The sequence below is a fragment of the Hevea brasiliensis genome, chromosome 4, assembly GCF_030052815.1.
Source record: "Hevea brasiliensis isolate MT/VB/25A 57/8 chromosome 4, ASM3005281v1, whole genome shotgun sequence".
Lineage (NCBI taxonomy): Eukaryota > Viridiplantae > Streptophyta > Magnoliopsida > Malpighiales > Euphorbiaceae > Hevea > Hevea brasiliensis.
In genome coordinates, this window is record NC_079496.1 from 115,451,967 (window position 1) to 115,475,371 (window position 23,405).

General features: G+C 34.7%; 3 protein-coding genes across 5 annotated transcripts; 2 read left to right on the forward strand and 1 right to left on the reverse strand.

The window, feature by feature from the left end:
* The first annotated feature begins 1,045 nt into the window (after positions 1 to 1,045).
* Positions 1,046 to 13,498, forward strand: LOC110657376 (protein RRC1). Its single transcript, XM_058146131.1, has 18 exons — positions 1,046 to 1,221; positions 1,508 to 1,612; positions 1,745 to 1,880; positions 2,057 to 2,102; positions 4,156 to 4,216; positions 4,306 to 4,470; positions 4,747 to 4,860; positions 4,956 to 5,121; positions 5,753 to 5,865; positions 6,110 to 6,181; positions 6,656 to 6,877; positions 9,635 to 9,693; positions 9,821 to 9,905; positions 10,380 to 10,517; positions 10,844 to 11,068; positions 11,165 to 11,970; positions 12,435 to 12,604; positions 12,908 to 13,498. The coding sequence occupies exons 2-18, from the start codon at positions 1,538 to 1,540 to the stop codon at positions 13,213 to 13,215; spliced, it is 2,961 nt and encodes a 986-aa protein (XP_058002114.1). The 5' UTR covers positions 1,046 to 1,221; positions 1,508 to 1,537; the 3' UTR covers positions 13,216 to 13,498.
* A 1,549-nt stretch (positions 13,499 to 15,047) lies between these two features.
* On the forward strand, positions 15,048 to 16,367 carry LOC110657374 (uncharacterized protein At5g23160). Its single transcript, XM_021814544.2, has 2 exons — positions 15,048 to 15,576; positions 15,674 to 16,367. The coding sequence occupies exons 1-2, from the start codon at positions 15,187 to 15,189 to the stop codon at positions 16,196 to 16,198; spliced, it is 915 nt and encodes a 304-aa protein (XP_021670236.2). The 5' UTR covers positions 15,048 to 15,186; the 3' UTR covers positions 16,199 to 16,367.
* A 952-nt stretch (positions 16,368 to 17,319) lies between these two features.
* On the reverse strand, positions 17,320 to 23,171 carry LOC110657375 (ubiquitin C-terminal hydrolase 22-like). 3 transcript variants are annotated; one of them, XR_009148384.1, is made up of 5 exons: positions 21,880 to 23,171; positions 21,236 to 21,360; positions 19,569 to 20,742; positions 17,683 to 18,298; positions 17,320 to 17,586 (listed from the first exon to the last, which is right to left on the reverse strand). XR_009148384.1 is itself a non-coding variant. In XM_058146132.1 (3 exons), the coding sequence occupies exons 1-3, from the start codon at positions 22,638 to 22,640 to the stop codon at positions 19,964 to 19,966; spliced, it is 1,665 nt and encodes a 554-aa protein (XP_058002115.1). In that variant the 5' UTR covers positions 22,641 to 23,171; the 3' UTR covers positions 19,444 to 19,963. The 3 variants fall into 3 exon arrangements, 1 of the variants encoding a protein (XP_058002115.1); XR_009148385.1 differs by lacking the exon at positions 17,683 to 18,298; XM_058146132.1 differs by lacking the exons at positions 17,320 to 17,586; positions 17,683 to 18,298 and having other exon boundaries at positions 19,444 to 20,742.
* Between the last annotated feature and the right edge of the window lie 234 nt (positions 23,172 to 23,405).

Consider the following 23,405-nt stretch of genomic DNA (forward strand, 5'->3'; position numbering starts at 1 on the left):
ATATGATCTGCCAAGTTTGAAAGCCATTTGGAAGTGTGCGAGGATTGCTGTATTTTTAATCTCTTTATCTTAGCAATCCTCATTGCATTATTAACATTACTTCTTGCTTGAGTTTTGAGTTTTAGTTTGCCATTGGTGTTTGTAACTAGAAATTGGATTTCACCTTAATAACAAATTTCAATAATATAAAATTTTCTTATTATAAATAAATACTAGAAGATAAATTATGCCTAATAAAATTATATTATGAAAAAGTTAATAATGAATACCTTTAAGATATTTCCTACTTTTTGCCAAACTCTTGTTGTATAGTTTGTGTCAAATGATTTATCTAGTAATTGCATGTAAGCACTAATATTATTGTATTATTATAATATTTTGTTAATAATGATGACACATACGCTCAATTAAACAAAATTCAAGGATAATCACTAACACGTCATATGAAATTTCTCATATGTAAGAATATTAATTGAAAATTAAAATTATATGTTAAACAATGTTGATATATGGCTAGTGAGAATAAGTCTCACATTGATGGGGTATACATATTTTCTATTTAAAATAAATTATTTATAATAAAAGAATTTAATTTAATTTTTGCATATTTATATTTTTTTTTAAAAATAAAAATTTTAAGTTAAAAGAAATTTAATTATTTTATTTCAAATATAAAAATTGACGAAAAGGAAATCAATTGAATTAAATTTTTATAAAATTTTATATTTCATATAAGAGTTAAAATAAATTAAATTAAGTAAAATTAAGATGACTTTAAGCCATTTTGACGATAAGACTCTAATTTCAAAAATAATTGAGCATAAAGGTCTGCCTATTTATGATTTGAACTCATGATTATTGATATATTAATATAAAAATTTAGAATTAATAAGCTACATCATTTGCATAAATGGATTATTAATATAATTTTTAATTATTAATATCATAGAAATCAAATAATTATTTTTCTTTGATAAATTTCGTAAGCACTGTCGTAAGCACTTTGCCTCTATGATGAATCCTCATGCGAGTAAAATTAGGCCAAACACAGCATGGTGGGCTAAGAGATACTGTAGTTTGCTAAAAAAAAAAGACAAGCTTCGGATATTACACTCCGTGTTTCTTCACACCGTGACTCGACCCCGAAACCTTCTTTTTAGCAGCTGAACAAACCCTAGGGATAGCTGCACTGATTCGATTCTCTTCACCCGGTTCAACTCGGTTCGTTCTCCATGCCTCTTTCCTATTCCTTTTTCTGTGTAGTTCCGGGATAAGTTAAATTCGAAACGTATATTAATATCTTAGTTGTTTTAGCTTACCGGATTTGTAGCTTTGCTTCAGTAGCTCGAAATCTGTTCTCCCGTAGATTGATATTACCACTTGGAATCGAATTGGTTGGTTAATGGCGTGCAGTTTGATGACGAATTTGGCGATTTTTGAATATGGTTTGGCTTTGTATTTTTCTGAATCAGATGCATACTCTGATTTGAGTCTTTGTGCATTTTAGGGAATATTTTCGTGGGAAACTAATGCAAAGATGAGTTCCTTCTCTATTACGCGCAAAAAGACACCTTTCCAGAAGCATAGAGAGGAGGAAGAAGCAAAGAAGAAGGTATCCATTTATTTATTTATATTTTTGGACCTCCAATTTCAAAGTTGATTGAGTTCTATTTGTAAATGAAGTTGTTAGTTTTCTCAATGAGTTGGTTTTCTTTACTCTCTACCTACCCCTCTTTCTATGAAGAGAGAGGATGATGAAACAGCTCGATTGTATGCTGAGTTTGTGGAGTCATTTCAAGGGGACAACACACCTGGGTCTAAGGCTTTTGTTCGAGGTGGAACCATCAATCCCAATGAGAGAGTAAAGACTGATTCCGAAGGTCAGTTTGGAAGTAACTTCTATCTGCCTATTGATTTTAGAATTACAGTTTCATTTTTCATATTGTGTTTTATTCTTTTTTTTTTTTTCATGCTATGGATAAATTAATAGTTTTCTATTATTACGGGAACACATTAATAAAAGTATGGGCCTTTTTTATTCATTCGCAAATGGCAGGTGAAAAGTCCAAAGATGGGGTATCTGGTCCAAAAAAGGGAAGTAGGTAAATAAATGCTTTTGATTGATTATAAACATGATTAACCATGTTACAATTCTGTTTCATAAGGCATCACAGAGTTGGGACAATTATATGGTGCTGATATCCTTAGATGTAGTGTTTGTTTGTTAGGCTTGTATATTGAAGGAAATAAAGAGAGTTTTTCAGAAGTGGTTTTTACAGTGATTTGCTCTAAATCAGAAAAATAATTGAAATAAAGGTGTGAAATTGATATTTGGATTTACCAATTCTTAGTTTGATCTTGGAGCCTGGAACATTCACACTATTTGTAATGAGATTTTCATCACGTGATGTTTTTATGCTGCAATATGATATGAATTTGGGCCCTTGCCACTCATATGCAGTGATGTAATTTCATTTGAGTCTTGAGAAAGTTGGTGACTTGTTAATGTCAGTATTGATGTTTCTCAGTGCAAAGCAAAGAAGGTTGTTTATTTGTTATGTTGAGGTCATATATGGACATAACCAGAAGAGCAGCATTAAACCATAGGAGAATATTTCTTTTCATCTTTTGATAATACAACTTGGAATTACTCCTTTGGAAAGTCAGTGTTCATGTTTTTTCATTGAGAATGTATAAATAAAATTCTCAATTGAAACTTAAAAAAAGTAAATAACTAGTTGAAATAGTTTGCAGTGTTTAGAATTACTTGGTAATTAGTGGAAGTGGATATTGACATTAACAAATTTCCAACCCCACTGTGATTTGCGATGAGATAAAAGGAAGAAAGGGGATGAAAAGTCTCTCAAACAAAGTCTTCTGATTGAAAGGTGCAGTGTTTTGTTTATTTGAGATATAAGGAAGAGTTCAAATGTGATCATCTCACAGCATCATCCCCATTTTTTTTTCTCTTATTTCCTTAAAATGAGTGTGTTGGTTCGGTTTACTTGATTCAACTTAAAATTTCTACTGAAATGTTTTTATAATAGTCATGTGATGCTTTTAATTTAAGTTATATGTAAAATACTCTTCTAGTTTGAACTTATGATTTTTTTTCATAGGCGCTATTACTTGGTAGTATTTTTAAATATTTGTCAACTGCAGGATGTATTTGGTTACTTGAGCTTAAAAAATTTGTTTTAACGGTTGTGTTGTTCTTTATTGCCCCTGAGGTTTTTGTGCACTTTATTTCTCCATTGAATGCCTCTAAATAAAATTTTAAGTTTGAACATCAATTCCAATATCTACTTGAATTAGAGTTTCCAAATGCCATGATAGAATAATCTTTTGGCCAAAATTTCAAAAATAAAGGGCTGCAGTATATTATTCAGTCAACTTCTGCTTTCGTTGTGTTGGGCTTGTTGGCAATTCTAGGGAAGTAAATTTTCCTGTTGCTTAAGAGTACTACGCTGTTAACCTACATTTCACTTCCTATCTCTTCTGTGTTTACATCTGAGATGTTTTGCTATGAACACCGATATATTTTTATGGTGCCTTATGAGAAATCAGAATCTCAACACATTTTTATTGGTATTTCTCTTCATGATGTTAAAAAGTCTGCAATATCATTATGACTATTGATGTGGGGAAAGCCAACTCATACTCCCTTGTGCATGCTTTCATTTGTGAGTTACTATTTGGACAGTGACAGGAAAATTTTGCTACTTAGGTTGACCCATAGGAGGAATACTGGCACAATATGAATACCCTAAGTTTCATGATGAACTGTCAAATGATACAAATGTTTTGATTTGCTGAATAGTAAACGTGGGTTGTAATTAAGCAAGTGCTTGGATTTCTGCGTGCATTTTTGTGCAGCCCTTATGCCATGAAAAATCAACTTGCTATTTGTAAAAAAGAAGTTAATGTCCACTAGTTGTTATTAACACTGTATACTGAAATGGGAATGGAACCAATATTAAACTTAAATAACACTTTCCAGTAGTGTTCTTCTAATGCACATTAAAAACTTTGAAATAGAACAAATGGCGTTAACAATCAACATGGAGTTCATCTTTTGCAAAAAGATGTGAACCTTGCCAAATTATGCGTCTGTCTCAGTGACATGGATGTTTATCCTTAACATGACTTCTGCAGGTATGTTCCATCTTTTTTGCCACCTCCCATGGCAGTCAAGGGGAAAGAATCTGAGAAGAAGGTTAGTATTTTGATAGAAGTTATGGCATCCGTTTGCATTAGTTTTTAGGAATTTTTTGTTTGTAACACATCTTTTCATATACATTACAGAAAGAGGAGGAAAGACCAAAGGACAAGGAAAAGGAAAAGGAAAAAGGGAAGGCACGTAACATTGATCATTTCATGGAGGAGCTGAAGCATGAACATGAGATGAGGGAGAGGCGAAATCAGGAACGTGAGCGCTGGCGTGATGGGCGTGCTACTGAGATTGCTGCTGTAAGTTCACCCTCATCCCCTCTACATGAGTGATGTTTGGAAAATGGGCAGATGGTTGCCAAAATCTTGTAATTCAATGCTTTGCATCCAAATCATGCTGATAAATTTTGTTTGATTTGTACCATTTTTTAAAACTTTTTTGCTTTAAAATTGTTTTGTATTATCCCAAGCAGTTTTTGATATATGCGACAATACTGCCTACTGTATTATGTTTGTATTACTCTTTGCATCTTTCATACATGGATGAACATCTTAATAAGGTGTCTCTTTTTCCAGCCATCTAGTAGATTTGATGAATTGCCTGATGACTTTGATCCAACTGGAAAGGGATCATTTGATGATGGTGATCCACAAACTACAAATCTTTATGTTGGGAATCTCTCTCCTCAGGTTTGATTGTTATTTTGATACTTCTCGTGTTGTTACTCATTAACACTTTATTGTTCATGATAAATGCTAAGTTTTTCTTGTTCTTTTTATTATAGGTTGACGAGAATTTTCTTCTGCGAACTTTCGGAAGATTTGGGCCTATTGCTAGTGTCAAGATAATGTGGCCTAGAACAGAAGAAGAGCGAAGGCGGCAGAGAAATTGTGGATTTGTAGCATTTATGAATAGAGCTGATGGGCAGGCTGCAAAAGATGAAATGCAAGGTTTTTTTTTTTGTTTTGAATTTACTGTTACTATTTTTTTATTGAATTTTGGGTCTTTAACTCTCTGGCATGGCTTTACCCACCCAACCTGAATATATATATATAAAGAAAGGAAGGAAAAAGGAAGGTGTGTGGAGCATGGGTGAAAAGGATAAGTTTATTCCTTAGAAAAGTCATGATGGGAGAATATGGTCTTTGAAAGAGGCAATACCTATTTTGTAGTTGAACAGCTACTTGCTTTGTTTCAATGTGCTGCATTATCAAGTATCATATTGTTATTGATGTGCTTTGGCAATTTTTTTTTTGATATTCTCCATATCCAATTAAGTTTTCTTAATAATTTTTTAAAAGTAAAAACGTGTGGTTTGCTGAACTTAATTCCTTTGGCCAGTGCCAAGAAAGGAGAAAAAGGACCCCTTTTTTTCATGTTACTGTGGGCATAATTTTTTTTTTATGCCTTGGGATGCTGAATGCTAGAAGTCCTACAGTTTTGTGCATCAATGTGATAATATTACTGAGTTATGAATGATGTTCAGTTCGATGCCATTATAATTATGTGAGAGCTGCTTTTCAAATGTAGTGAATATATTGGAATACAAATGTGATTGTAGTGAAATATTTCATGTCGCAGGAGTTGTTGTGTATGAATATGAGTTGAAGATAGGCTGGGGTAAATCTGTAGCTCTTCCATCACAAGCACTACCTGCTCCACCACCAGGACATATGGCCATCAGGAGTAAAGAGGTCTGTTACATGTTCCTGTGAACACCTGAAGTTTATATTTGGTTGATTTATGGGCTTACTGTTTTTCTTGACTGGATTATTACATTTGTGGCGCATGGATGTAAGCATGAACGTGATGTTTTGAGACTAATATCCTCCTGAAAAAGGAGTGACCAATGTTTCATCATTTGATAGTACTTGAAATAAACGTACAGCTCTGTCTCCGTGTGCTGTGATTCTGAGACATTTAACTTATGTTTGATAGGGTGCCACTGTAATTCTCTCTGGTCCATCGGGCCCGCCAGTAACTTCGGTCCCAAACCATAACTCTGAACTGGTAAGTTCACAAATTTTCTTGCCTGCTTTATTTTATGATAGAGCCATAATATTTTGCAACTCTATGCCCAAAGAAAAAGAAATGAAACAATAACATTGTGAATGGAGAATTTCCATTTCTTCCTATTTCATTGATTCATTTTGGAGCTGATATGCCACTATGTGGAATGGCAGTCTGATTTGAGCATGACCAGTAGTTGTTATTTCATAATAATAATATATACTTGAACTGTGACGTAAATTAGTTATTTTTGTTGAAAAAAAAAAATCAACTGTTTAAATTTATGTCTCAATGGAAGTCTTAACTCTCAATAAGATCTTATTTTTGTCCATTCTTATTTTCGGTGATTGAATTCAAGCTAGCCAGATTTGGAAACATATCTATTTCATTTAAATTTTCCCCCCCTCTGTGAAGGTTTGAATTCATTTTGGCTTAGTGTATATATCCTGTTGATGATTTGGTTTTCATGTGTAGGTTCTTACTCCAAATGTTCCTGATATAATGGTTGTTCCACCTGATGATGATCATCTCCACCATGTAATTGATACAATGGCTTTGTATGTTTTGGATGGAGGATGTGCTTTTGAACAAGCTATCATGGAAAGGGGCCGTGGGAATCCTCTTTTCAAATTTTTGTTTGAGCTTGGCTCGAAGGAACATACATATTATGTTTGGAGGCTGTATTCTTTTGCTCAGGTACATCCTCTTAAATGCCTGGTCAGCTCAAGTCTCTTTGGAGTCAGAAGTATAAACTTGGTCATTCTCAAAAATAGCATTATTTTCATTTCTAGCAACAAGTATCATTTAGTAGTTATGTTTGTCATGACCATCTGCTGTCACATAAGTAAATAGAGGGCCTAAGCTGGAAATATAACTGCAAGTAGTTAACCAGTTAGGGAGTTACTGGAACAGTTATAGGATTGCACTATAAATAGGAAATGTAACTGTTTAATTGGGGTCGTCAGTAAAGATCAATAAAGAATACGCTTTCCTCCTATTTTCTATTCTCTTTCTCTAATTCTCATCTCTATTCTCTGGTACCTCTTCTTCTTCTCTTCTAAATTCTTGATCAGAAACCCTAATCTAAAGGTTTATGTGACAAATCGGTATCAGACCTCTTAGATCAGTGGGCAACTATAGGAAATTTTTTTCATGGGAGTTGCATCTATGGCAGATCACACTTCCCAAATGCCAGGTTCTTCTGTTCTTCTACCTTGCTCTCTTCTTCCCTCTTGCTCTCTTCTTCCCTCTAATTCTTCTTCTTCTTCTTCTTCTTCTCTGAGATTTGTTACTTTTTTCTCTCTATTCTTCTTCTTCTTCCTTTCTCTAATTCTTCTTCCTCTATTTCTTCTTCCTTCTTTTCCTGAAATTTCTTCCCTTTCTTCCTTCTATTTCTTCTTCCTTGTTTCTTCTTTCCGTTAGTTCTTTTCTTCAAGGGACAAACCCTGGAATTAGGGTTTTTTTTGGGAATTCATATTTTCTTCAATTTCTTGAAATCTACTCTCTTCCTCAAAACTGCTTTCCTAGGATCAGATCTGTATTCTTTCTTTATTTTCTTTGTTTCTTGAAGTGCTTGAAACTCCAGATTATACTGAAACCCTGTTCTTGAATTTCTTCCTATTTTTTTGATTTTTCCCTCAAAATTTCCTTTCCCTGAGTTCCTATTCTGCTTTCCGATAGTCAGATTTCTACCCTTTCTTGATTTTCTTTGCTTTCTTGAAGTTTTTCACACGTTGGCTTTGCTTCCAATTCATTCCACTGGTTGCAAGATGCCTAGGAGTGTGGTGGTGAGTCAAGAAGCCATTCGAATGGATGAGCTTGAGGAGAAGCTGCGGATCATACAAGAAGGTATTGATGAGAAGATAGAACATAAAATGGAAGAAATGAGGGAAATGATAATTGATGAGATGCGGATTATAATGACTGGAATTTTTACTAATAAAGGGAAGGGAAATGTGAACGAAGAAGTTGAAGGGAATGCAATTCAAGAAGGGCAAGGCAGCAAGGGGACTACCAAATCCAAAGAAGCCAGCAAAGGGAAATCAAAGAGAGCAAGTAAGTGTTTCTTCTGTTATGGGAAACGGGGACATACCAGGGTCACCGCTAAAAATTGAGTTAGTTACTTGTGATGGTAGTGAACCTAGGGTTTGGCTTAAAAAATGTGAAGTATTTTGAAATATATAATGTACCAGGGGATCAAAGAGTGCGAATTGCTGCTTTGTTTTTAATAGATAGGGCAAATTCTTGGTTTCATAACTAGCGTAACGGAAAGGCTAATCTGTTGTGGGAGGAATTTGAGAAGGGGATTTGTAATAGGTTTGGTGATGAGGGAATGGAGGATATAGTTGACGAATTCGTGAAATTAAGGCAAGAAAACAATCCAATTGGAATTCATGGCGACATGGATATCAAGTTTCCTGGTGAAAGTGTTGAAATCTTAGATAATGAAGGGTGTTGTGTTGCTAAATATACAACTTCTGTAGAAGATGCTATGGCCATCGGAGTTTTGCACAATCAGGATCATATCCAAGTAAGATATGTTGCTGCAGTTGAGTACAATTTGTTGGTGGGATTACTGAACAAACAAGCTACGGAAATGGAAGTTGAGGAATCTTTCTCATCATTTGTCCATGTTGAAGATGACTATCTCATGATTGATGAAGTAAATATTGGTGGCAGTGTCTTAGCATTGAGAAATTGCAATCATTTACTACTCGAAGAGGCTGAGTTTGAAATAAGGAGAAGGCAGAGGAAGAAGATTTGGTCCTTCAGATACTGCAATCATTTATTTCTCAAAGTGAATGGGTTTGAAATGAGAAGGCAGAGAAAGAAAATCAGGCCCTTGCTGCAGCTATTTGTTTGCCAAATGACTTTCCAATTTCTGGTTCCAGTGTTATGTTGCTGCAACAGAGGTTGCAAACAATGCTCACCAACAAAGTTCCAGCTGAGGCGCAACTTGGGAAGTCAGAACCTTCATTCCCACTGGCTCAGTTCCTGATTTTCAAACCTTCTTGGGGACAAGAAGGTTCTAAAGGGAGGGGTATTGTCACATAACTAGATAGAGGGCCTGAGCTGGAAATATAACTTAAGTAGTTAAGCAATTAGGGAGTTACTAGAACAGTTATAGGATTGCACTATAAATAGGAAATGTACCTGTTTAATTGGTCATTAGTGAAGATCAATAAAGAATACTCTTTCTCCTATTTTCTATTCTCTCTCTAATTCTCATATCTGTTCTCTGCTACTTCTTCTTCTTCTTCTCTTCTAAACTCTTGATCAGAAACCCTAATCTAAAAGGTTTCTGTGACATCTGCCTTGGCAGTTGTTTTATTGTAATGTTCATAATATTCTGATCTGTAATTTGAAAAAAGGATATTGTTGCTATATATTTATCTGTGAGAGAGCAAGTTGAGACATGAGATTTGAGAATGCTTAATCTTCCTGGGAATGCAGGGTGATACTCTTCAAAGGTGGCGAACAGAACCTTTTATCATGATAACTGGTAGTGGAAGGTATTTAATGTAACATTTCTTTGGATATTGGTGAACAGTAATTTTGGAAGGCGCGTACAAATTTGTGACTATGTTGTACTGAAGGACATTGATGATTGAGACTGTTTTCATTTTTCTTTCTCCCTAGATGGATGCCACCGCCTCTGCCCACAGCAAAGAGCCCAGAGCATGAAAAGGAGTCTGGTAACACATATGCTGCTGGAAAAAGCAGGGTATATTTATCATTTTGTTTTCTGGCAGTGACATTACTTCCCATTATTGAAAAAACTATTGTCATTAAGCCATTGTAAACTATAAACCGAATAACGATGGATTATATAATTTCATTAATTAAAATCTAAAGAAAATGTAACGATGGCCTATCTGGCGTTGTAATTGTTTTGTGAATTCTTTAATGTTCAGAATTAAAATTTTAAACAATGTCAAAAGATAGTGACAGTTAAATCCATTGTTATGTAAGTTAATATTCAATTTGTAGTACTATCTTTAATCTGTCATTAAATACGGACAGATTAATGATGGATTGTATTTTTCCTTCCAAACCAACAAAATAAAAGGTAACAACAGATAAATTTCTGTTGTTAACTTTAATATGGTAATATCCTGTGTTATTTGGAATCAATTTGTAAACCTGATAAAAATATAGCAACCCAGTTTTTTTTCCTTACTGTTTTGAACTTTTGCAGCGTGTTGACCCAGAACGAACCCTGACTGATCCCCAGAGGGATGAGTTTGAGGATATGTTACGTGCGTTAACGTTAGAAAGAAGTCAGATAAAGGATGCTATGGGTTTTGCTTTGGATAATGCTGATGCTGCGGGAGAGGTGCTGCTTCATATCAGAGCATTTAACTTGTATTCTTTTTGATATTCTGCTTCATGCATTGAAAGCAAGTGCAGCATTTTTCATATTTGCTTGGCATGAGTCCCATTGCTATGTTATGATTGATGTTAGCCTATGGATTGTGTCAGCTGGCCTAAATTTGCTAATGACATGTTGATCATGATGCTAACATTTTTTTTCATCAATGAGGAAGCAAAAGAATTAAAATAATAAGTAAATAAATATAAATGGAGTTTTTTTTTGTGGTTATTAAATGAAAGTGCTTTATGGTACTTTATGTTTCACATATATTTTGGTTTGCATGTCAGATAGTTGAAGTTCTAACAGATTCTCTGACACTGAAAGAAACTCCTATTCCAACTAAAGTTGCAAGGCTCATGCTTGTCTCTGACATTCTACATAATAGCAGTGCACCCGTAAAAAATGCTTCCGCATACCGCACCAAATTTGAAGCCACACTACCTGACATAATGGAGAGCTTTAATGACTTGTATCGTAGTATAACTGGGAGGATCACTGCTGAGGCCCTCAAGGTAAGATGTAATTATAATTATTTATTTTCATTTCAATTCTCCATTCTCTTTCACTTGTGTCCTCTTCTAATGTGAGCCTTTTCTGGGTACCAACAGGAGCGGGTTCTGAAAGTATTGCAAGTATGGTCAGACTGGTTTCTATTTTCAGATGCATATGTGAATGGATTGCGGGCTACCTTTCTACGTTCTAGTACTTCGGGTGTTATCTCTTTTCATTCTATATGTGGTGATGCACCAGAAATAGAAAAAAAGTTTAACTCAGAAGATATAGGTGATGGAGGAAAGATCAACCAAGATGCTGCATTGGCAATGGGCAAAGGAGCTGCTGTGAAGGAACTAATGAGTCTTCCTCTTGCTGAGCTTGAAAGACGTTGTAGACATAATGGATTGTCTCTTGTTGGTGGTAGAGAAATGATGGTTGCCCGATTGCTCAGTCTTGAAGAGGCAGAAAAGCAGAGGGGCTATGAGTTAGATGATGACTTGAAATTTTCTCAGAGCCATTCTAGTTCTAGTAAATTTTCAAGTGGGCGCAGAGAAACAAATGTTGAATCAGAGCCAGTGGGATTGTCAGGGTGGAATCTTTATGAGGAGGATGGGACACCTTCTCAAAGCAGAGGGTCTGCATCTTTAGTAGCAACCCTTCCAATTCCACAACCTGAATTAAAAGCCTTCACAAAGAAAGAGAAAAACGAACCTGTTCTGCCGGCCTCTAAATGGGCTCGAGATGATGATGACAGTGATGATGAGCAAAAAAGAAGCACTAGAGGTTTGGGGTTGAGCTACTCGTCCTCTGGAAGTGAAAATGCTGGTGATGATCCAGGTAAGGCTGATGATGAAACGGAGTTTGTTACTGATGCAAGTGTTCCCATGCAACCTGACAGCGGGATGAATGAAGAGCAGAGGTATCATCTTTAAGTGATTGCGTGTTTTATTTTTCTTTCACTAGAATTTGTATGTTTTATATTGCTCGTATATGTCCTGAATTTTCTTATGTAGCACTTGCAATCAGTGGCAGATCCAATTAGAAAAAAGAGGGGACCCACCCCTCTTTATTAAAAGTTACTGTTTATATATATATATATATATATATATATATTTGTTTAAGTTGACCCCTCGTAAATTTAATTATTGAACCCTCTTTTTGATAAAAATTAATATGAAGTTGATTATCTATATGACTTGAATTTGGCTGGTTTTTCCCCATCTTTTGATATAAAAGATTATATCAGTTTTATCATGCTGAATTTTTAGATATTGAGTTTAAGACTTTTAAAAATAATTTGCTCTTAATAGTCCATAGCACACGCTATCTTTGTAAATGTGGAGTTCAGGTTCGAATTCCACTTGACTTGCCTTAATATTGCAGACAGAAGTTGAGACGTTTGGAGGTTGCTTTGATAGAATACCGTGAATCCCTCGAGGAGCGAGGGATGAAAAGTGTAGAGGAAATTGAGAGGAAAGTTGCAATCCATCGGAAATGGCTACAGTCAGAATATGGTTTATTGGTTTCTTCTCAAGATGTCCCTGGGAACAGTAGTAAGTGCCCATTTTTCTAGCCTACAGGATCTTACATGTAGATTTTCACCAGCAAAAATGTTCCATTTCATGTGTTATTTTAGTTTTGCAATTTCTTTCCTTATTTATGTTCTTGTTGGGCATGCGTGATTTCATATCTAGATTATTGGTTTGGTGCTAGAACTATATTACGTTTCATAACTGAAAATGCAAAATGTAGCATTATAATTATATATTCATGTAATGCAAGCAACAGTTTCATGCACGTCCAGTTTTGTGATGCTTGAGATGTGCGTAAATATCTTCTTCACTTGTCTATCACAGAGAGAACATCTTCAGAAAGGAGGGATAGAAGGGATGATAGCCGTGAATCATCACGAAAGCGACACCGCAGCCAGAGCAGAAGCCAGAGCCCACAAAGGAAAACATCAACCAGGGACAAGGAGAGGGAAATTGATTTAGAAAGGGAGCGGGAAAGGCACTGGGATAGAGATAGAGCTCATGATTTGGAAAGTGAAAGGTGGGAGAGGGATCGCCGCGAAAAGAGTGGGAGTAGAGAGCGGGATGATCATGATAGGGAGAGAGGTAGAGGTAGAGGTAGAGATAGAGATAGAAGGAGACGAGTAAAGTGAGTTAATTGGTTTATGGCACTCGAGGAATGATGTAGAATTTCTTTGCCTGACAGAGTTGACTCTTTCTAAATGTGTGATACTTCGGAGTGAAATTGGTCTGAGTGTTGAAGTGGGAACGTTTAGATGAAGAGATTAATTGGCTTATCAATGCCTCCATGGGATGTCTGCCTTCCCGGTGAGAACCTGAGGGTGGAGAATGCTTCTTGTTAAACAATGTTGTAGTTAGATGTATTTTCATTTTGCCATTAAAAATTTAATGTCATGGTTGTGTTCAAGTGCTCAATGATTCAGTGTATTGCTGCATTAAATTGCATATAGATTTAGCCATGATGTGTGTATAGATTCTCTCTGATGCGATTAATCTGTCTTTTTTTTGTTATACTAGATTAACAAAGCCTAAAAAATGAAGCAACGCCATATTTCATTCATGTTAATTTCATACCAAACACCATTAACTGTTATATTATTAATTATTTTTTTATCTTTGGACAATTATTCCTTTGAATTCAAATTACTTTTCGATTTTTTTAAACTATCATTGAAGCAAAAAGTAATTTTAAAAAAAAATGTTTTGAAAATTTAAATTATTAAAATTTTAAAATTCTTCAATAAATATTTTAAAAAATGAGAAAAAAAAATTCAGCCGTCACATTAGTCCTTGTGTTCACATTTTCAATTTTAAAATATTCAGATTATAGTGATTATTGCTGTTATTATTTAATCCTTTTTTTTATAATTTATTTGACTTTCACTTCAAATTCAAACTCAAAATTTCAGAATGCTAAAGCTTAATTATTATTTCTAATTTCAGAAGCGCCATTAACTTGACCACAAAAGCAAAGAGAGTCGGAATTCTTTGGTCTGACTAGCAATTAGAGTTGAATTATTATTTATTTATTTATTATTATTATTATTATTATCTTCCTGCAACTTCTAGAGAGAATAAAATTCACAAGCCTACACAAGCACATATATATATTTTAGGAGAAAAGTCTATTTTTCTCCGAATGGCATCATCTCTTGGTATGGCCAAATTCAAATTCATTCCCAATTAATAATTTTAATATTTGAACTCTTTCTTAATTTGATTAATATTCACCATAAATTAATTTATTCTTAAAACTAATAATCATTATCTGAATACTATTTGAAGTCGTTTAATTTATATTTTATGAAAAAAATATATTAATTAATTTTTAAAATATTTAAATTCTATTTATTTAAAATACAATATTAAAAAACTTATGAATATTATTATTATAATATATATTTTATAATGAGTTTAATAATAATACTCGATATATAAAATCAATTCCCCATATAGATATTAATTTTTAAATTTGAACATCTAATAGAATTTGATCAAAATGAGTATTCCACTCGTTATCATCCCTAATCATTTCATATTATTTGATGACCGATATTCAGTCTGGATGGATGGATTTTTAGATGAAATGAGTTGCAAAACCTTCTTAAAATTTGATAATTAATTTATCTCTATTAAGTGTTTATTAAGAGTTAATTCAGATTGTAAAAAGAAGATGCATTTATTCTGAAATCAAGCGCATGTGTTAGTGTAGATAGTTCTTCGTCTGGTTTCTAAGAGTGGAGTCTTGTATTGATAATGCTATTTGTTCCCATCGTTTATGGGTAAATATTTTTGGTTCCTTTTCGAAAAAAAAAAAAAGAGCCTATGTTGAGTATGTATGTGAATACTTTCAATTCATGATGAAAACGTACAACAGTTGAAAACGTGTTAGAGCAAAGACTAAGCCACGAAGTCCAATTCTTCCTGCTGAATTCTCAAACCAAACCATTTACATATTCATTAATTTCCTATCAGATTCAAATCTTGCAACATGAAAAAGAATAAAAAATATTAATTAATATATTCTATGGCTAGATTTTTATTTCATTGTTACCCAGTCTTCATTTCTTCCAACCCATCATCCATGCCGATTCCTCTCTCTTATGGACGACGATAATAATCAACCCAAACCCAAGTCCAAAACAACTCTCTTTCTGGGTTGTTTTGGATTTTCTGGCAAACAAAAAGTTTCCCGGAAAAAACCTGAAAAAATTGTACTATCTGATCACAAGCATAAGTGGTTTTCTCGATCAAGAACTTTTCTCTTAAAACAATCAGGCACCAAAACCGTTCCTGTCGAGTACTCTGCTATATCTGAAAAACTACAGACTACGTTAAAGAAGTCATCATCAAAACCCAAGAGGAAGAACTCCTCCTCCGATCATGATATCCTCTCAAAACGTAAAACTCCGGCATCCCAAGATAAGATTCCGGCAACTAATCCTAAAGTTGATACTACTTCAGATCAAGCTTCCGAAGACAGTCCCCACAAGGTATGCAAAATTTTATTAGTGGCTAGCTAAAAGGCTTTGTCATACTCGTATTGACCATTGAATTAATCAGCTTTCATTTGTTATCTTCTTGTTTCAGACAAACCACAGTTCTGAACAGAACATCATCCTTGAAAATGGTAAACTTTTGAATTCTCCTAAACAGTTGTCCTTCCGCCGGAAAATAGACTCCTCAAGAATTTGCTCCTGCAGCCAGCCCGGTTCACCCAATCCCAGAACCCATAAAACCCACCCCGCTATTCACCGGTTGACATCTTCTCCCGCAACAAATCCGCCAGAAAAATCACGGGTCAGTGCTAAAAAAAAGCCTCGAAACTTAAATGGAACAAGCGATAAAAAATTTGACCCAGTTATTGGCATGTCAATTGTGATGATAACCCTAATTATAATGTTGCTATGGGGTCGTTTATGTGCGATTCTTTGTACGTCTGCATGGTTATATTTCATCCCTCGGTTAGCCGCTAAGGTTAAACCGACTCCGAATGGAACTGTGAAAAATGGGTTGGTTTCGGGTGAACCGGATTTCAACCCGGAGGAGCACAAGAAGAGAGTGGTTTTGGAGGGGTTTCTCGAGAGGAACCACCGGCGGCCTCCGCCGTCGTGAAATGCTTATTATTATTTTTTTTAATTTTGTTGTTATTATAATGGCATTTTGTGTAAGTTGTTTGTAGAAATATGTCTGAATATATCAGGAAAAAAAAATAAAATAAAAATTAGTCAATCTTCTAGAAGATTATTTTTGCTTCTGCCTTTTCCTATTCTTTAACTGGGGATGTCACATGACATTGATTTTTGATTTTCTTATTAAATGCAAAAAAGATAATTTGTTATAACTATTAAATGTATGTTATTTTATAAGACGTATTAATTATTAAAATTTTCACATAAAATTATGTAATTTTTTATTTTTTATTCAGAATAATTAAAATTAAATATTTTAGAAAATTTAGATAGCAAAATATAATTTTTCAGGATGAAAGAGGATATTTTATATTTATTTTTACTTGTATAATTTTAAGGTTGTAATGGTAATCTATTCTCTGTCACACCCCATTATTTTTCCGATACTTTTTAAGAGGAGTTACTTGTTGAACTCCGTAAAACATCGGTATAACTAGTTTTTTATCTCACTAGACATTGTAAATTTTACTTACCTATAAAATGATGTAAGAGCAATCAATTTAATTATATCAATTATGATACATGAATGGAAAAAAATAGTTCATTCTTAATATATTTATATTTCGTTATTCATTACACTTGAAATGCTTACTCATACACAATACTTGTAATATTTTCTCAATTAATTTGTTAAGTAATTCTAATAACACTAATTTTATTAAATATATTATTATGAGATTCCTTAGCTATTTATTTTAAAAAAATTTAAATTAAATGTCACATCATTTTAAATATATTTTTATTATATTATTAAATTATATACTATCTAAATTCATCTTATTAAATGAATCAAATATCCATAAATTCGTCCCATCTTCTAATTTCAGCCTCATATTCTACGGAATAAAAATGGCTCATCCTATCCCCAAACTGAGCAGGCTGGAAAACTGGTGTCGCATGATCTGATTCGTCAAACCTAGACTATGGCACGTGGTGAATACATGGCAGCCATTGTCTATTTCTTATCAGCTACCTAACCCTACAATCTTGATATAATTTATTTTCGCATATCGTAATAAATTATCTGTAATTTGATCTTAAAAAATAAAATAAAATAATAAAATATATACGAAATTCAAAGTTCAAACCCACAACTCGATTCATTAAAAGAAAATGTTTAAATTCTAATCAAGAAGGCACAACACATGATCATTTAATTGTGGTATGCACGTACAAGCTTGATGTGAATCCATGCTTGCTCATTGAATGTGTTACCAATCTTATTCCCTCTATTCACCTGCTCTAACACAAGTTCAATAAAATATATTGCTGGCTGCCAGTCCATTGTCAAAGGATCCATGCTTGAATCACCTGCAAATTAGACAAATGTATACATAGAAGTCAAATCAAGGTGTGCCAGGAAGAACAGAAAGGGACAAAGAATTGCAATTTTTGCAGAACTTGCACCTTAATATAAGTATCCTAAACATCATTTTCAGCTATAATCATATGTTCAGTTTCATCCCAGGTAAAACCATTTTGCTCAAGTAGAACCTTCTTTCACTACAGTACTATCCATGTCTTAAAACCCTCTTGCCATGTTGAGGAACGAATTTGCATTGAAGGATGCAAGCACATCAGACCAAACTTGTTGGGTATATGTGTTATCAGCTTTATTGCCTTCTACTATTTGGTCCCGCATAAGCTCAGTGCAATACTGGTCCATGGCTGCAGTCCACTCTGTCCTTGAACGTTCATTATTTAATGACACAAAGCTTCCTATTGTATCACCTATAACTACACCGGGCCACGGTCCCAGAATCAAACTCAATCGGTCTGATTCGAACTGGACTAGAACCGTTTGGTCTGTTTCTGGATCAAAAACGAATTTTTTTCCCTTTGAAAAAGAGAGAAAAAAAAAAATGACAGTTAGATTTGATAAAAATGAAACTGGAACTGGGGATCCTACAGACTGGTTCCGTCCCAATCCTCCTAAACTGCTGAACCAAAATTCCTCCAGCTTGGGTGGCATCTCTGTCTGCTTATAAATGCAGCTTCCTTTTCTTGGTGACAGTCTGGGCAACTAGAGGAGAAAAGCCACAAGCATGGTGTCAAAGCTAGAAAAAAAAATAAAAAACATTGAAGGAACAGCAAAAGCAGCATATTAAGATGAATATTAGTAAGATTCGATCAAAAAGAAACCCAATCCGCATCAAGGCTCATGAACAACAGAAAACAGAAAATACACACCCATGTTCGCAGCTTAATTGGATTTTGTCATAAAAGTGTAAATCATGATTCGATCTGCTGTATCTTCTATCTGCGGGGTATACAGTGTACCCCATATAGGAAACACAAATCATTAAAATTCAACACTGCTTTAGTCCTGTAGGATCATGAAGCACAAACCATAAAATTAATTTACGTGGAACAGTCTACTATGAGTAGAATCAACGAGAAAAAACAACCAACCAATTGACAAAATCTAATCTTTCCCTTAACTGTGCATGCCTTTCAATCAACTGAGATTGCTGAAAAGAATCTGAGATTGCCAACGTAGAACGCAACAAAAACACTTTTACAAATCACCCTTTCCCTGCACAACTGCTTTGAAATCATCTGCAGTCCGCATCAAGAATTGAAATTTGGCAGGGTTTTAACAGGGGAAAAAGGAAAAGAAAGAAAATTTGATTGCAACCCACTGAGGAATCAATTGGCTGGTTAAACTAGTTTGACCTAAATGTCTTCTGTTATTGGTTAATTAAGATACTTACTTGAGGCTTTGTGTTCGGAATCAAAATGCAAGGATATACGATGAAACGTTGTTTAACCTGACTGGTTCCACGCAAGTAGGGACACGATACAATGGCTATGGTCACTGACTGTCCCATCAAATACAAGGACAAAAGACGAGCAAAGATCACAGGCTGCGCCGTCTTGCAAGTTTTTATGAAAGCCATTTTTTTTATTTAATACAATTGAATCTGCTGTGATATTGAAGACAATTTCAATATCCCTGAGCTAAAACTTATTTATTTATTTATTTATTATTAATGAGAGTAATATTTCAAATAAAAATGCTTAGTTAATGATGGAAAACGGTTAGTTAACCAACTTCTTAGAGTTGATGGTGATCAAGAGTCATGATTTCTGGCAGTTTAATTAGTTTTGTGTTGATCTTCAACATTGCTAAGAAAATCATTTGCAGTATGATATTGCCAAGGATAATGAACAAAAAACAAATGTACAGTAATATCATCACAGCCCACAATCTTCTGGAGCTAATTAGCGTGGATTATATTATCCATTAGTTTTGATTTAATGGATAGAAATGAACACAGTACATGACTGACCTGCAGTCGAAGAATTCCCACCAAAATATCATGCAAAACCAGAGCCGGAACAGACCCATCTAAAGAAGTAGCTTCTTTTTGGCACTCTCTCCCAGAGCTAATTGTCATATACCCCATTAAAATACATTTGAAGGTAACTGAACTTGGCATCTCATCTCTTTCGAATGGATCCACAACTTAATTTGTTGCAATTTGATTTCTTCCACTATTCAACCTTGATTGCTGCAGTCAAATGTGATTTCATCTTGGCTGAGTGATTTGATTCTGAAAGCACACTCCACATCAGAAACTTCTGTTCCTTGTCTCAATATGTATGCAGCTGAACTTGAAGGTAATTAGCAGTAATTTCTGATTCTGCCAATTGCCAGCCCACAATAACAGTCGAAGCACTCCCTTCAGCAACAACCAGCAATGGGGAAAAATGGATCCCTCATAGGGGACAATGGCATGCAACTCAAACCGTCGTTTGCTTTGTAGTAAAGCATTTTCTGCGCATAGAAAATCATATAACACTGCGAAGCTCTCACTGTTGCTTCATCAACCTCAGTAATCCATGCATCATCACATTTGTACCACTGGTTTCTCAGGCGAAGATAAGTCACGTAGTGTCCTGATTCCAGCATCCCTGAATGAGTGATCACAGCAAAAATCTCAAATTCTGCAGAGGTATCTGCTTCATTGTTTTCAAAGGTGAAAATCCTATTCCCAAGTCTGTTTCTGACAATTGAGGATGACAAATATGAGGTCATATCTAAGGAGAATGGAAACTGCAAATGCCAATCAATTTTTCTTGCCATCCTTCTAACTACAGAGTGCTCAAATCGTTTGATATGCAAAGACAACACCAATGGCAGTCTGCTAATTGACATTTGCTTAAATGAGTCCTGTTTTTCTTGACAATTTTGGCAGTAAAGTTTCTGGTCTGATCCCAACTTCTCTGGCCTTGAAAACAAATCCAAACAGGCCGAAAGAGTACATATCCCTGAATTCTCCTTTGGTGTAACAGACTTATTAGCCACATCTATTGAAGAAAAATTACTTGTATCCATGTTGAGTGAAATGTCAAGACAAGGATCGTAAGTAGTGGAAGTAGACCCACAGGCCATGCAAGTGACATCTGATCTCAACAAACCTGAGAAAACCCTATGAGCAATACACTGACAATCTCCATTATCTGCACGACAGAAGAACCATCTTGTAAGTACAACAGAATTACCTAACAAAACAGAAAAAGCCCGTAGTCCACTATTATCAACATTTTGAAAAGAATGATGACAGTATGTAAAATTCACATATCAAGAATCTCACAATGCCCCTGATATTGCAAAGTGTTTGAAATTTGCTAGCGACAATTCTCAAGTTATTGCATATAATCAGGAAGCAACAACACAGGCATATCCCTCTAACTATTTGAAAGTCTATTGCTGGACGCCCAAGCACAAACTCATGAACATCCTGTATTATTTCCCAAATTCTTGAGGATAGAATGCCTAATCTTTTTTTTTTTTCTTAAATACAAAATTATCTCCCACAAACAATATAACTATAAAATAAGAATCCCAAATTCAACACTATGGAGAAGGAAACCATAGGAACTCCACAACAGTGAATTAAAATCACGATCATGTAGTCGAAAGAACACTATATCTCAGCACCTACAGCATTACCTTTAGTTGGGGTTCTTCCATTTCCTTCTCTCTCATGGATACCATCTAAAACTGAAATGAAGAATTCATGAGCATCCTGCTGTTCGTAACTAGCTAGATTTAGCTTTGCTGAATGCTGCCACCAACTTCATATGAAAACAAAATTTCATTACTAAAACATAAGTTCATCTCCAAACATCTGGTGAGAAAATTAAATGGAAGAAGAGCTATCAAGAGATCTGGAACCACACTGTCACTAGTATAACAATCCCAGCAAAGTCCGCTATTGCAAAGGACTTCCAAGTACATTCATCAGTACGACCAGCCAATTCCAACAATAGATAATGATAGTTTCGAGCAGAATAGCTGAAAAAAGATGGAAAATTCCTAAAAAGTAGCAAACTCCCTACTTTCTGCTGAATACTTAACTGAAAGTGTTATCAAACATAACACAAATTGGCATTTTTTATGAAAAGCAAAGGTGAATCCAATAATCAGACAATGTCATATGCATTAAAGTTGACAAAAGATATTTAATTAAAAAAATGGACAGGATACATCCTCTCAAGAGGCATAAAGTAGACAAAAATCTTTGGACACGAATCAATCCACAAAACCGTTATATCAATTACACTGAAACTAAAGGATGCGTATCAGTGGCAGACCTGTAAAGAACCTGAGCAGGGCTGTAAGGTGTTCGATCCCCAGAATACACAGCAGAGAAAATAACATCAATATTGCAAGCCAAACATAATCGATCTGCTGATCTCTTCTTACAAGTTTCACGGTCATGTCGACCACTCAAGAAGTAATTCCTGAAAGGGGGTGCATGAAGCAATGCTTGCAACACAGAATTCATGAAGCAAGTACTGCCCAAATTGTTCAATCCTCTCAATCCCAATGGATAACACGATTTTTCCCTTCGATCCCTCATCGAAACCAGCCGTTTAGACTTTCTAAAATCCAAATCCATCAATGAATTCACCTTCCTCCTCTTGCTTGATCTCCTTATACCATCATCAACTGTATATGTATTATTTGGCATATCCATCATGTTTTTGGAAACGACAACCTTATCAAAATCAGGATCATAGACCTGATCACTGCACAAACAGCAATAAAGCTCCGATCTTTCAATGTCAACAACTACATCATGACCATCCTCTGATTGAGCATGCAAAAGGGCGTGGCTTGAACATGAGATTGACGAGCAAATCAAACACAGAAAGAGTCTACCTTGATACCCATTACAAAAACAGCATCTGGGTATCTCTGTATCCCACTTATAAATACTGGTTCTTCCATTTGGAGTAGTTTTGAGGCAATTTTGGAGAGATTTATAGCCACTCAAGCCTTGTCTAAGCTTGTAATCAGCAAGATGCTGGCAAAGTTTTGGGTTTGTGTACAAAAGATTTTTTGTGGCCATATTGATGGAGATTGAAAGGGAGTTACTGATCTCTGATTGAAAAGGAAAAAAACTATAAAAAAAAAAAATTATTAGACCAAATTGGCAATATTAACAAGAAAAAAAGAAGCTAATTGTGAAGTTTTGATAGAGGGAACAAAAAAAAGATTATATCTTTAAGTGACAGATCTTAGATTGGATTTGTTGCGATATGGGTTTGGATTAAAATTTGATGGTTTTTATTGATTTGATGAAAGAAAGAGAGAAGGTTGAGAAAGGAAAGGCTTCTGCTTGGGAATGACTTGCTATGAAAGAAAAGGAGTCAAAGACCGACTCCTGTCTCTGGGTCTGGTTTCTACGCTGATCAATGAACTAAAGGAAATTCTTCCAAAAAAATCCTGGCCGCTAAATCTGTCGATCCAATCGTGATATTTGATCGGTGACGGATGATTTGGGTTTTGTCGCATTTGTGAGGGTTGTCTCATCGAATCTTAGTCGATACGTTAGCCCAAACACAAAGGCAAAAGAAGGGTACGAAACGATGTGCGAAGCTTCTTAGAAAAAATCACAGAGAATGTGTTTGGTAAATTTTAATTTTTAGGTTTCCTTTTCATTATTAAATTTGTAATACTTTATATGTTTTTTTTCCTTTTTGATTTATTGGTATAAATTTTTTTATATGTAATTAAAAGATAAGACTTTTCATATATTCCCCGTAAAGATTTGTTATTATTCAACATATCACTAAAAAACATTGCTAATCACACGTTCATTATTATTCAAATT